The 11987-nt window shown below is 38.3% G+C and overlaps 2 protein-coding genes and 3 non-coding genes across 6 annotated transcripts; 3 read left to right on the forward strand and 2 right to left on the reverse strand.

The window, feature by feature from the left end:
• The first annotated feature begins 417 nt into the window (after positions 1–417).
• trnay-gua lies at positions 418–505 on the forward strand. The gene is given in 2 exon segments: positions 418–454; positions 470–505. It is a non-coding gene; the product is annotated as a tRNA-Tyr (tRNA).
• A 210-nt stretch (positions 506–715) lies between these two features.
• trnaa-agc lies at positions 716–788 on the reverse strand. The gene has a single exon. It is a non-coding gene; the product is annotated as a tRNA-Ala (tRNA).
• Positions 789–1140: 352 nt separating this feature from the next.
• On the forward strand, positions 1141–1213 carry trnaa-agc. The gene has a single exon. It is a non-coding gene; the product is annotated as a tRNA-Ala (tRNA).
• A 183-nt stretch (positions 1214–1396) lies between these two features.
• Positions 1397–3805, reverse strand: ccdc25 (coiled-coil domain containing 25). Its single transcript, XM_041975400.1, has 9 exons — positions 3613–3805; positions 3421–3468; positions 3254–3293; positions 2905–2956; positions 2747–2822; positions 2554–2657; positions 2215–2417; positions 1994–2039; positions 1397–1848 (listed from the first exon to the last, which is right to left on the reverse strand). The coding sequence occupies exons 1-9, from the start codon at positions 3635–3637 to the stop codon at positions 1819–1821; spliced, it is 624 nt and encodes a 207-aa protein (XP_041831334.1). The 5' UTR covers positions 3638–3805; the 3' UTR covers positions 1397–1818.
• Positions 3806–4983: 1178 nt separating this feature from the next.
• esco2 (establishment of sister chromatid cohesion N-acetyltransferase 2) lies at positions 4984–11364 on the forward strand. Of its 2 annotated transcripts, none has more exons than XM_041975396.1 (15): positions 4984–5086; positions 5861–5923; positions 6087–6196; positions 6362–6677; positions 6783–7107; positions 7223–7332; positions 7418–7520; positions 7736–7793; positions 7893–7935; positions 8172–8310; positions 9160–9291; positions 9682–9771; positions 9939–10082; positions 10265–10449; positions 10640–11364. In XM_041975396.1, exons 2-15 carry the CDS (start codon positions 5874–5876, stop codon positions 10770–10772), a joined length of 1938 nt encoding a protein of 645 aa, XP_041831330.1. In that variant the 5' UTR covers positions 4984–5086; positions 5861–5873; the 3' UTR covers positions 10773–11364. The 2 variants fall into 2 exon arrangements, with proteins under 2 accessions (XP_041831330.1, XP_041831331.1); XM_041975397.1 differs by having other exon boundaries at positions 7739–7793.
• Positions 11365–11987: the final 623 nt, after the last annotated feature.

Consider the following 11987-nt stretch of genomic DNA (forward strand, 5'->3'; position numbering starts at 1 on the left):
CAGATCAACTCTGGCTGTGACTGGTATTTTAACGTTTTATTAATGGCACATGAACTTCAGTTATGCTTTTCTTAATTTGTGCTCAGTAATTGACAGCAATGTTTTATTCTTTATTTACTATTATTGGCAGATATTGAAGGCTTTTTTTAGCATGTCAGGAAGAAATGTTATTTAGTTGTGTCCTTAAAATGTGGGTCTCTTACAATAAGTGTCAAGGGTATAGGGTTGGTTTCCAGCACTTTGTTAACTAATGGAACCACTGTGACTCCACAAATCTTTAAAAAACACAAATCACAAAAAGAAGTTGTCTGATGATGAAAAGCAGGCTGTTTTTATGCTGTTTTACTCTATAATTTTCATCTTACAGCTTTCGGAGGTCCGTGTTCAGACTGGTTATTTTGATTCCGTGCTATAACCCCTTCGATAGCTCAGTTGGTAGAGCGGAGGACTGTAGAGTGCAAATGAAGACATCCTTAGGTCGCTGGTTCAAATCCGGCTCGAAGGAGGTGTATCTTTTAGTTGCTCACATAAATTCTCTGTCCACTTTTGCCATCTATCCGCTCTCTGCCACTTACAGTGGACTGAGGATTGTTTCCACTGGATAGATATACAATTCAATGTAATCTGTAAAGTCAAAGATGTAAAAAAAAGAAAATGTACTTTAAAGAAAAAGAAAAAGCAAAAATATCTAAACTTTATTCAGAAAACAAAATATTGGAGGATGCGGGCATCGATCCCGCTACCTCTCGCATGCTAAGCGAGCGCTCTACCATTTGAGCTAATCCCCCCCGTGTCTTGCCATATTTTCCGTTTTTATTTTATTCTGTTTTATACTATATCATATCTATATTTTTTAACGTGAGTATACGTGTTTGTGTGTTTATGTGATACATATGATATCCGGAAGTAAAATAACGGAAAATGACATCCGTGTTGTTTCAGTGTTATATGGGAGTTCAACATACATGAGCTATGCTCTTACAAAAATAAAAGCGCAGTAAGACATATGATAAAGGAACAAAGTGTGCCACAATTATGGGAAATAGTACTTTATTAGTTGTTTCTTAGTTAGTATTTCAGGTCTCATATTACACCGTCAGTTGTTTGGTGTGTCCTATTCCTTTTTTAAACTGTTTTTGAGGGGGATTAGCTCAAATGGTAGAGCGCTCGCTTAGCATGCGAGAGGTAGCGGGATCGATGCCCGCATCCTCCAATATTATGTTTTCCACAATCAAATACCTAATGTTTAAACCCAAGTAGTCATTCTGTTAAGGGGACAGGACAAGAAAGACATATCTGTCTCCATGTCATCATGGCTCTGCTATGTTTGGTTACAATTAATTTACTCAATTATTTTTTATTAAAATCTGACATGGAGAAAAAAAAGGGGGGCACATTGAAAAAGGGGAGCAGGTTGCTTTGGTGCTTCACTTTAATACTGCTGGACAGAGTTATTAAAACAAATGCACTCATACAAATAACATATCATCTATATGGCAGTGAAACCACCACCAAACATTGTTCTGTTATCAGCATTCTCCTTCCCTCAAAGGACTCCACATTCCTGATGAGCTGTGTCGTCATACATTATCTTCCTGTGATGAAGAGGTCAGCCAGCTCTGTTTGAAAGTAGTTTCTGAACTGCAATGTGTCGTGCCGCTTCTGTGTGCTTTGCTTTCTGCTCCCAGTGTCGAAAAGCAAAAGTAACCATTTGTCTTTTTTTATTTCAATCTCTGTGCATAATCACAGCAAGCCAAAGCAGCAGGGGATCATCCCGATAGCAGATCGTCCGTCTGCTCGCCGTTTTTATTTTAACCTTCACATGAAGTCATCTGAATCGTAGCCATCCTAGAGACAGGAAGCAATACAAAACCAGTTAGAAACATTCATAAACTGGCCATCAAATTCACCAGAATGGATAAAAAAAAAATTGATGACGATGTTTTCATTCATGTTTTACAATTAATACGTGTTACCGCTCTGTTAGTCTTACCTCATTAGTTTTCATGTTTTCACACTTCATCAGTGAAGAATAGTTCCTAGAAACAGTAAACCACAGATTAATATAAATAAATGAATAAATAATTAAATGAGGCTGTGCAACATGTTATAAAAAGAGGTGTACGTGTTAAAAGATGTGACAGAAAAAAAAAGTGTTTTTTTTTTTTGTGCAACTTAATTCCACAAAAACATTGACCTAGATCTTCAACCCACCTAAGCTCTTCCATTTCCTTTTTCTTCTTCTGTTCTTCCTTCTCTCTCTTCTTCTGCTCCTGAAGTTGCGCTTTCTTCTCGTTTCGCTCCTCTTGGTCCCTTGACTCCTTCTCTGCCGCCAGGTCCGGGGAGCGCTCTGCTTTTGTTTTCTCCAGACGGTTTACTATCTCATTGATCTTCTTCTCCACTGCTACAATCTTCACCTGCGAGAAGCAGCAAATATATCGTGATTGGGGAAAATTAGCTTCATTAGCAGGCTCTTTGTTTTTTAGCCAATGTTTACAGCACAAATTAAAATTTTGTTTCATCTACGTGTGTCTGCCTTTTGTGTTTTATTACCTCTTTCTGCCGATGGAAACCAATCTGTCCAACATCCATGTCTCCTGTTTTCTTCAGGTTGGCCCAGGGTGTGTAAACCACATTGATGTTGTTCATTTTACAGCCTGACGGGATATATCACAAGCAGCATGAGTATGATGAACAAAGATGACACACCTGTAGAAATACAATAGAGGCTATGACAAGATTTTACCTTGGATGCTGTTGTTTTTCACCAGCTGTGCACAGTCTATCAGCACCTCTGGAGGAATATCATCAATGGTCTTCCCCTAAACATAACCACACAAAGTATATGTAAAGTTGTATTTCAATTGATACTTTTAAAAGTTATTAGCTGAGCTTACTCCTTACTTTTGGCATTCTCAAATAAACGTGAGCTGAGGACAGTTTGTCCACATGAAACCTGTGAGAGTAAAAAAAAAAAAAAAAAAAATTTTTGTTATTTTCCAATAACAAAATGTCACAAATGGTCACCTTAAAAAGGAAAAAAAGAAGGTCACAAAAGAAGCACAATTTGAGGATTAGGAAATCCAACTTTTTTGTTGTAGTTTCTATATATCTGGAAACTTGGTATAAAAGGAAAAAAAAATGTTTTATGTATGATCCGGGATTTTTATTATCATTTTCACCGTACGTAAACAAGCGTATACAAGAGAACAAAATTTTATTTTTCGAGAACTTAGATGAGAAAAAATATTACCAGATGTCTTCAGGCCATCCATACTTGATTAGATCCTCATCTGTAAATAAAAGCAGCCTCGTGTTAAGAGATTATTTTCCAACATTTGTGGTGCAGCAGAAACACAACAATTAGCACGAACATGAAGGTGTGTATGAATATGCTTGATTAATCAATAACAATTTTACTTTCATATTTGTCCTTTCCCATATAGATCGTAAAGGGAGGGTTCACCCCTGCGCAAGAAACAAGAAACAGACTGTTACAGAGTGAATAAGCAACACTGAGACAAAACACGTATAACACAGTCACATTAAACATATTTTTAGTGAGATGCTACAAGCTAGCAACAATGCTAGTCAAACAGCTGCCTTACTCACCGGCACTTGTGAAGTAAAATACCATTTTAAGGTAATTAAAACTGATAGAAAAATAATGAAAAATGGTTTATTATTTGAGAGCCAATGCGCTATTTATTACAGGGGCAAAATACCAAGAGATCGCTCTTACTGTAACTTGGTGCATAGACTATTTGACCCCGGAAGTGGTTGGCTGGCTGAGTGAAGCTACAGGTTAGCATGTAGGTAAAGGAAGCGGAAATAGAACCGTCTGGTTTCATAAACTATCTGTCAATGCGTATTTGTCAATTGCATTTTAGTTCTCAGATTAAATTCAGTGAAATATTACTACAACAACGTTAGTAAATAAAAATAACATCTAATATTACAGATGTTAACATTTGAGTGACATAATTTATTACCTGGTAGACGACCACCATTATTTACATTCAGCAAAAGATAATGAAAAAAACAAAAAAAAACTTTTACTTCACAAAGGGAAATTGCAGTGTTGTAGCAGGGTTGTTTAAAAAACAAACGAAAAAAAAACCCAATAATAGTTTATTTAAAGAAGATACTGCCCTGTTCTGGAGGATGATGGTTACTGGCAGGAATGATATCCAGTACCTTTGCTTGTTGCACTGGATAGGACGAGGGCTAACACAGAGCACACCCTAAGTTTTTCTTCAGTGTGCTGTGTAAAGGATGCAAAGATTTATCCATTATTTTCAGCAGCTTGTGCAGTATTCTTATCTGGACAATTAGCTCCATCGGCTCCAGAGTTCCCAACACAGAACCGGTTTCTTGATCAGTTTGTTTGGTCTGTTTAAGCCACTGGTTCTGATGCTGCAAATCTGATTGCACTTTTGACAACAGACTGGTAGAATATACGCAACATTTTGGTGCAGACAATTAATGATCAGCTTCTTTAAGAAGTTAAATCTGCTCTGTTCTTTCTTGTAGATGCTTCTGTGTTGCATTTACAGTCCAGTCTGTTGTCTAGCTGGTATTCCAAGGTACCTGTATTCCTCCACTACCTGCACCTCTTCTCCCAGGATGTAAACAGTGTTTTGTTTACTGTTCCTCCTGAAGTCAACAATCCTCTCTTTTGTTTTGCTTGTATTCTAGATAAGATTATTGTTTCCACACCATCCCATAAACTGAATGACCAGTTCTCTGTACTCAGTCTTATCACTGATACACCCCACAACTGCAGACTCATCAGAGTATTTCTGCAGATGACAAGACTCAGTGTTGTATCATGATAATTATAATATCACATAATTAACCTTCATAAATTAGTTTTAATAAAAAGCGAATGGTCCGTACACGCTTTTATTATAGTAAGAGATTACGTATATGTATCGTTTCCGCTTCCGCTCGGGGTGTGCAACTATTTTTAGATCAGCGCGCGCTGTTCAAAACACAGAAGAGAAACGCGCGCGGAGGGAGCAGCAAACCCGCCAGTGACCGAAACATTTTTAGCGTTTTATGTTGGTTGACAAAAACGATTTGGGTAAGTTTAGTTAAACTGATTCAACGGTGGTGTGTTTCGTGTTGGATAATTTTACTGTCAACTTTATAAATCACGAATTTACTTGTTTTGTTTTAAAGTGTTGTCAATAACTACGTCAGTATAACTAGTTGTGTTTCCCGCTAGATTCGCTTGCTTCTTGTTAATCAATCGGTCAATCACTATTATTTTAATCTGTGGGAGACTAATGATCGACACCGATACACTTTTTAGCTTGTAGTTGAGACTGAAGTCGCATTTGCATAAACTAACCAGCCCGCCAGTTACGTATTTGCCTTCATCCCTTGCTGATTTTGCGCTTTGTACTTTGCTATTTTGCCGCTAAGCTAACACATTTGCGCACAGACAAGATTACAACAAGCTCGTGTCCAGAAACCTGATCGATTGCATAACCAACCACATATCTTACAGATGCAAATGTTTGTGGGCTTCAGTATAGTTCTTTCTTTATTTTTTTTTTTAATTAGAAAGTCACACAGAGCTCCAGCAAATAATTGACATAGAAATTGCCAAATATAGAGCATAATGTTATTAGGGTCCCATGTCATAAAAATGGAGCTGGAGAACACGTATAACTTATATATATATAATTTTTTTTTATTCTTATTTGCATTCAGTATAAGCTATTAATTCAGTCATTAGATGCATCTGATAGTTTTTTTTTTCTAGAGAAAATCTCTTAGTTTAGAGCTAAAGTGCTTTAGGTTGTGATATATTTATGTCCACTCATAAGACTTTGAAATGTCACATGTGTAGGTGAACTTTAAAAATGATACCAACCACTAGGAAGCGAAAGCTCTCTTCTCTGGACTCTGACAGGTAAGCTGTAAATGCATCTGGCTTATTCTTATTTTTACTTTCATTCTTTTTAAATGTGTGTATTGTTGCCCTTTTTCAGTTTCATAGGAAACCTGACAAAAGCTGCATTAAGTCTGTGGCATTGTTTTTCTTTTTATATGATATTTTGTCACTCAAACATAAGCCACCCAGCCAAAAGGGGCGTAAGACAAGAGATGTCACCATTGAAGAGGAGATCTCCAAGGAAGAAGCTTGGGGATAAGTCGCCACAGAAGTTTTCATGTGGACCAGCAGGTAATACAATCTGTGACAAAGATGTTACTTTTTGGACTGGAAGTATTGATTAGTGTCACTTTAACTGGCCATTGTGGTTAAAAAAAAAAAGACAATAATTATTACAAATGACCATCCTTGCAGTCTTTCATTGTCCTTGTCTATTTCTTTTTGCTCATTTTCAAGGCTCACCAGCTAGATCACCCCTTAAATCTCTGTTGAATCCCACTGTGGTGCCAAGCTCCTTCTATGGCAAACAGAAAACCCACTATCTTACGCCACTGGAGAGGAAGGCTATGAAGGAGTCTCTGCCTTCTCTTCCCTCAGCTCTTCCCTCTTCTCCCCCTTTGGCCAAAAAGCCAGAAAAGAAAACTAAAAAGAAAGTCAAAGGAGGCAACAAACCTGGAAAGCAGTCTGTGGGGCCAAGCAAGGGCCGAAAAATGGGAATCAAAAACTACACAAAACCTACCAAGATGATTAAGCTGCCCAAACTCACCACCAGGTTTGTTTTCACTGATATTAATGGTGTGTTTCTGCCACATTAGGCTTTTGCTTCTTTCTTGTATTTTATGTTTTTCCAACTGTTTGACATTATTTAATTTGGCAGTGTCGCTGCTAAAACACCACCCACCACCACCACCTCTACCACTGCACCTGCCAGCAGCAAACCAGTAGAGTCCAAGAAGGCTATCACCCTCACTTTCAGCTCCCTGAAGCCCAAGCCAAAGATCTTTGTTGGAGCTGCTTTCTTTGGCACGGGGAAGAAACAAACATCCATGTACAAAAAATCTGTTCCGAAGTCATTGGCCAAGCCAGCTTCGGTTCGAGTGAAGAGCAGTGCTGCGCTGCCACAGACGAGGAATGAGAAACCAAAACAGCAGCAGCAGCAGGCAGTTCAAGAAATGAACCGACAACGGGAAGAACCAGTACAGGTAGATTCAGTTGCTATTTTAAACTGATATCAAATATGACTTCATGTATTTTCTCTTGTTAAAATTGTAAGATCATTTTGTTTAATGTTTGTGTTTCGTCCTGGCCGCTGCACAGCCAGTTGCGAAGGAGGTGAACCTACAGGGCACAAAGCAGGGAGTCGAGTTTGATCCTGCAGACTGGGATGACTCTGCGGATGAAGAACCTCAAACTCCACAACCATTAAGGTGCTTAATTATTTTCTTTCAGTAGGCTAGAAGAAATTCCTGCCCTGAATTTTTGTTGTTGATGATCCTCGTCTTCCTCTTTCAGCTCACCTCAAGTGTTGTCCGAAAAGTATGGAATTACCAGAGAGCTTAAGATTGTGTTGTCCAGGACCCCTTCACCAAGTTCAGCCTCTTCCCTCAACACTCTGGTGAATACATCACATGTTCATATGGTCGATGTTCAGAAATTTGAGCCTTTTAGTTGTTTCTGGGCAACGTTGCAGCCTGATAAACATTCATGGTGTTCGTGTTCCTCTAATCACCATTTTTGGAATACATAACTTACATTATAACTTGCTGAAATTCCCATTTTCTGTAGAAATTGTGGTATATTGTGAAATTATAGTGAACAATTTCTTTCCAGAAGGATTCTCTGACAGAAAGTTTCTCTGAACCCATCTTTGACTACAGCCCTCCCAAAGGTTTGGTTGCATCTAATGTAAAACTAATTATTTAAATAGTTCTTTCCCTTTTATAATCATGTTTTAAAAAAATGTTTGTTTGTTTTTTTGCTCTTCCAGGGACTGCAGCAGTGTATCCCATATTTGGTTCAGCCACCAAAAGGTGAGTCGTAGTCTTATTCATTAATTTCTATGCGTGTGCTGCCATATTACATGGTGACACTTCGAGTGGCGGAAACATATCGTCTCTTCACACGAAAGATGGGATTAAAAAAATGCCTAAACTGCTTATAACTCTTCCATGAATAAGCAGCTGTTAATGTGGAATAATTTGTATTTCGTGTCATGCGTTGGTATGTGTGTTTCTGTGACGTCAAGTAATGGTCTTTTGTTTTGCAGGTTAAAGAACGCAGCTCCGAGGGCACCGGTGTCTTGCAGCACTCCCTCTGGCTCGGCAACATCTCTACCGACTCCTGCAGCTAAGGAGCGAAGTGTTCGCAGGAAGAAAGAGAAACAAGACCATGACCAGCTCATTATTGTAAGTAATCCTATATTTTGTCTCAAGCTTTAATAAACGTCAACATCTGTTTTTCCAAAATAGTACCGAACTGTAACTTAGAGGCAGCTTATGCTTAAAGAGAATGGTTGTAACTGTGCAGTAAAATGCTTTGTTGTGATGCACCAAAGACAGAATTCAGTGGGAACTTGGACTTTTCTCCTGAAGTTAAATAAATGATTTTATATAATTAATACAATACTGTTGTATTTATAATACTTTCATATTAATGTTTGTTAAAATCTGTGTTCCATTTTGGCATCGCTGAGTTGCTTTTGCTTTTTACTTTAGGCAACATTTAGATCTTTATTTTCTCTGTTCAGAGCTTTGCAGACAAAGTACCAACGTTAACCAACGTTCTTCAAGTTGTTCATTCTGCAGGATGAACGAGACACCAAGCGGCCATGTTTGTTTTTAAACTATTAACGTTTACTGCAGATATCAGACAGAATTTTCTGATATTTGTAAAGACTGGTTCAGTTTCTCTTAGTATCATTCAGAGAAAAAGTTACAGCATGACATTTTTAAGTTGGTGTGCCTTTTTTTTTCTTTTTTTTTTTTTTGAGAAAAATCGACTAGTTTGTCATCTGCACACATCATTTAATGTTCATACATTATTGTTCATTAAATTCTAGTTAACCAAGTATGAATTAGAAGAAATTAAATCATCCATCTTCATCACTTCTTAAAAGCAAAGAACCAGTTTTTGTATTTGACTATAAACACACACACACACACATGCTCCTCTGGTTTCAAATGTCCAACGTGGACTTGCATCATTATAGCACATCTGCCACCGCTCATGTGCTCATTGTCTGATCTATTTGTCAGGATGCTGGTCAGAAGCAGTTTGGAGCAACAACCTGCAGCTCATGTGGGATGGTTTACAGTGCGGACAACCCAGAGGATCATTTCCAGCACACACAATTCCACCAGGGATTCCTCAACTCCATCAGATTTGTTGTAAGACTCCCACTCATCACTCTATTTGAACTGTGGACAGACAGAAATGTTTCCACATCAGTTTATGATGGTTTATGCTTTAAAACTCTAATAGAAAAAATAAAATTGTACTTGAAATTTTTCCAGGTGAAAAACTGGTGCTAACATTGATTACAAAGCCTCATTGTTAAATACAACCATATAATTTGCACCATTTCTAGTTGAAAACAAACAGTAATTGGGATTTTGTCTTAAAACAAATGTTTTAAATTTCCTTTCTCCAGTGTGATGATTAAATTACTTAAAGTGGTCAAAGCTGTTGGCAGGAGCTTGTTTCATGGGGAAAATTTGTAAAATTCTTGTGAACTGTTGGCTTGTAGCTGCAGCATTTTCCCTCTGTTTTGTTTCCAGGGCTGGAAGAAGGAACGGGTGGTGGCTGAGTTCTGGGATGGAAAAATTCTCCTGGTCTTGCCAGATGATCCCAAATATGCCGTTAAAAAGGTGCAGGCCTGCTCCGCACACACTGGTTGCACTTGTGGGTCATTTCCAGCAGTTCATGACAAATGTTCTCTCTCAAAGCAGTAATGTAGCTGTACATAAAGTACAGCTGCAAGTGTAGAAATTTTGTTTTTTATGTTGAGTTTAATGGCTGCCCTGTTTGGTTTCAGGCTGAGGATGTTCGACGCGTAGCGGACAATGAGTTAGGCTTCCAGCAAGTGATTCTAAGCAGGCCAACGCAGGCTAAAACCTACCTTTTCATCAACACAGAACGACTGGTGGTGGGATGTCTTGTTGCTGAACCCATAAGACAGGTATGGATATGTGTGTGTGTACACTAGCATGTTTGTATTTGCTTGTCATTAATATTCACATGAACAGAGCTTATTAGAAAAGTTACCACACATAGACCGATGGCCTCAAACGCCATCAAACATGAATTAAAAGTGATAAATTTTTCCCTGAACTGACAAAGATAATGGCTTTTCCTCCTCAGGCTTACAGAGTCCTCGAGCAGCCAGATCAACGAAAGGATATGATGAGAGATGACTTCATGGAGCGACACAGGGCCTGGTGCTGCTCCACCGTCCCAGAAACAGCTCTGTGTGGGATCAGTCGGATCTGGGTCTTCAGCCTGGCCAGACGACAGGGCATCGCAACCCGCATGCTGGACACAGTCAGGTAAGGCGCCCACTTTATCACTACATCACTGCATGCTCATTTACACTTGTTTTGCAAGGTAGACTGAAAATCAATGTTTACATTTTTCCTGCTCTCTTTAGAAGTTAGTATAATATCAGTATGAAAAAGAGTCACAGCGAATTTATGGAGAAATGCAGCAGGCACATATGAAATGTTTTCCCTTTTTTAGGAGCACGTTCATGTACGGCAGTCATCTTACCAAGGAGGAAATCGCCTTCTCAGATCCGACCCCTGATGGCAAACAGTTTGCCACCAAGTACAGCAACACACCAACCTTCCTTGTTTACAACTTCATTGCGTAAGGATGGAAAAGATTCAGATCAGACATGGAGTAAATGTGTGCTTGAATTTTAAGCCGCACATTTACGCATCTTCAGGCAGTAAACGTTTTTTTCTTTCATATGCAAAGCTGTTCAGGTTGTTCCATGTTGGTTAGGCCAGGCTTTAGTTTTCTGTGTAAATTTTGGTTGTATAATTATAATGCAATCTGTGTTCCAGGTGAAGTAGGGCTACAGTCTTTTAAAAGTTAGTATTTATTCAGAGCTGCTCATTTCACAGTTTATTAAGTAGCAGTTTTTGTTTTTCTTCCCAGCGAGGAACTGAAAAAAACATTTCACAGGCTCATTTTGAGCTTGGCGTTTTAAAGTTAAACTTTTTTTTCTTTTTCCCTCTTTGATACCAACTTGAGATTCTCTGGGCACATTGGAAAGAAAGTGTTTCAGCCCACTAACTTGTTGAAAAAGGGATGTCGTCGTTAGAGACATTTCTACGTTGTACATAATCTGAGAAATATACCACATTGTTGTACGTGCAGCTTGTTTCATGTGTTTGCATTTCAAGCAGCAACTTTTCCACTTTAGGAAGACAATGCTTTAATAAAAGAGGTGCAATACCTGTTCTGTTCTTATTTCCCAAAACATTAAACTACACTTAAAAAGAATACCAAGAGATTGAGTCTTGCCATGGTTATCTACAAATCAAAATGTGATGCTTTGCTTCCACAAAATTTCTAAGTACATTAGGCAAATAATTAGGCTTGATAATCAACTGTTAGTTTGTGATTTTTTTTTTTTTACCAGCTCTACCACCTTACAAAATCTGCAGGGGATGCTTGTGAAGTTTCCACTGAGCCTGTCAAAATAAGATTAGAACAGTTTTATTAAGTCGGGACAATTTTTTACACACAGGTTATGTTGGTTTTGTTTTATGGAATTGTGGAAATTAATTGAGTACATCTACAACTCCACAAAATAAGCTGACTGATGCCTTTTCATTAAAATGCCACTTTTCAAATATTCACCTACGAGCAGTTGCAGAACAAAGGTGCTCTTCATATTCAAACTGGAGTAGAAAGTGTGTGTTTTCACATTGAGATCAGCACATTCCTTTGCATTTAAACATGAAAGCATTCTTACAAAAGAAAAGGAGGTGTTGTTTCATGTTGCTACACACCTGTTAAAGGAATCAGATGTTTGGACCTCTGCATTTCCAGTCTCAAAGACCTGGAACATCTGAGC

The sequence above is a fragment of the Melanotaenia boesemani genome, chromosome 22, assembly GCF_017639745.1.
Source record: "Melanotaenia boesemani isolate fMelBoe1 chromosome 22, fMelBoe1.pri, whole genome shotgun sequence".
In the NCBI taxonomy this organism is placed as follows: Eukaryota; Metazoa; Chordata; class Actinopteri; order Atheriniformes; family Melanotaeniidae; genus Melanotaenia; species Melanotaenia boesemani.

What these genes read in the sequence shown, in the direction of transcription:
- ccdc25 (XM_041975400.1), bottom strand. Translation starts at nt 3,637, where the DNA reads ATGGTATTTTACTTCACAAGTGCCG. An exon ending in GGATGGCCTGAAGACATCTG is followed by an intron (nt 2,957 to 3,253) that starts GTAATATTTTTT and finishes TTACTCTCACAG; the next exon opens with GTTTCATGTGGACAAACTGT. An exon ending in TTTATTTGAGAATGCCAAAA is followed by an intron (nt 2,823 to 2,904) that starts GTAAGGAGTAAG and finishes GGTTATGTTTAG; the next exon opens with GGGAAGACCATTGATGATAT.
- esco2 (XM_041975396.1), top strand. Translation starts at nt 5,874, where the DNA reads ATGATACCAACCACTAGGAAGCGAAAGCTCTCTTCTCTGGACTCTGAC. An exon ending in GTTTTCATGTGGACCAGCAG is followed by an intron (nt 6,197 to 6,361) that starts GTAATACAATCT and finishes CTCATTTTCAAG; the next exon opens with GCTCACCAGCTAGATCACCC. An exon ending in TGACTACAGCCCTCCCAAAG is followed by an intron (nt 7,794 to 7,892) that starts GTTTGGTTGCAT and finishes TTGCTCTTCCAG; the next exon opens with GGACTGCAGCAGTGTATCCC.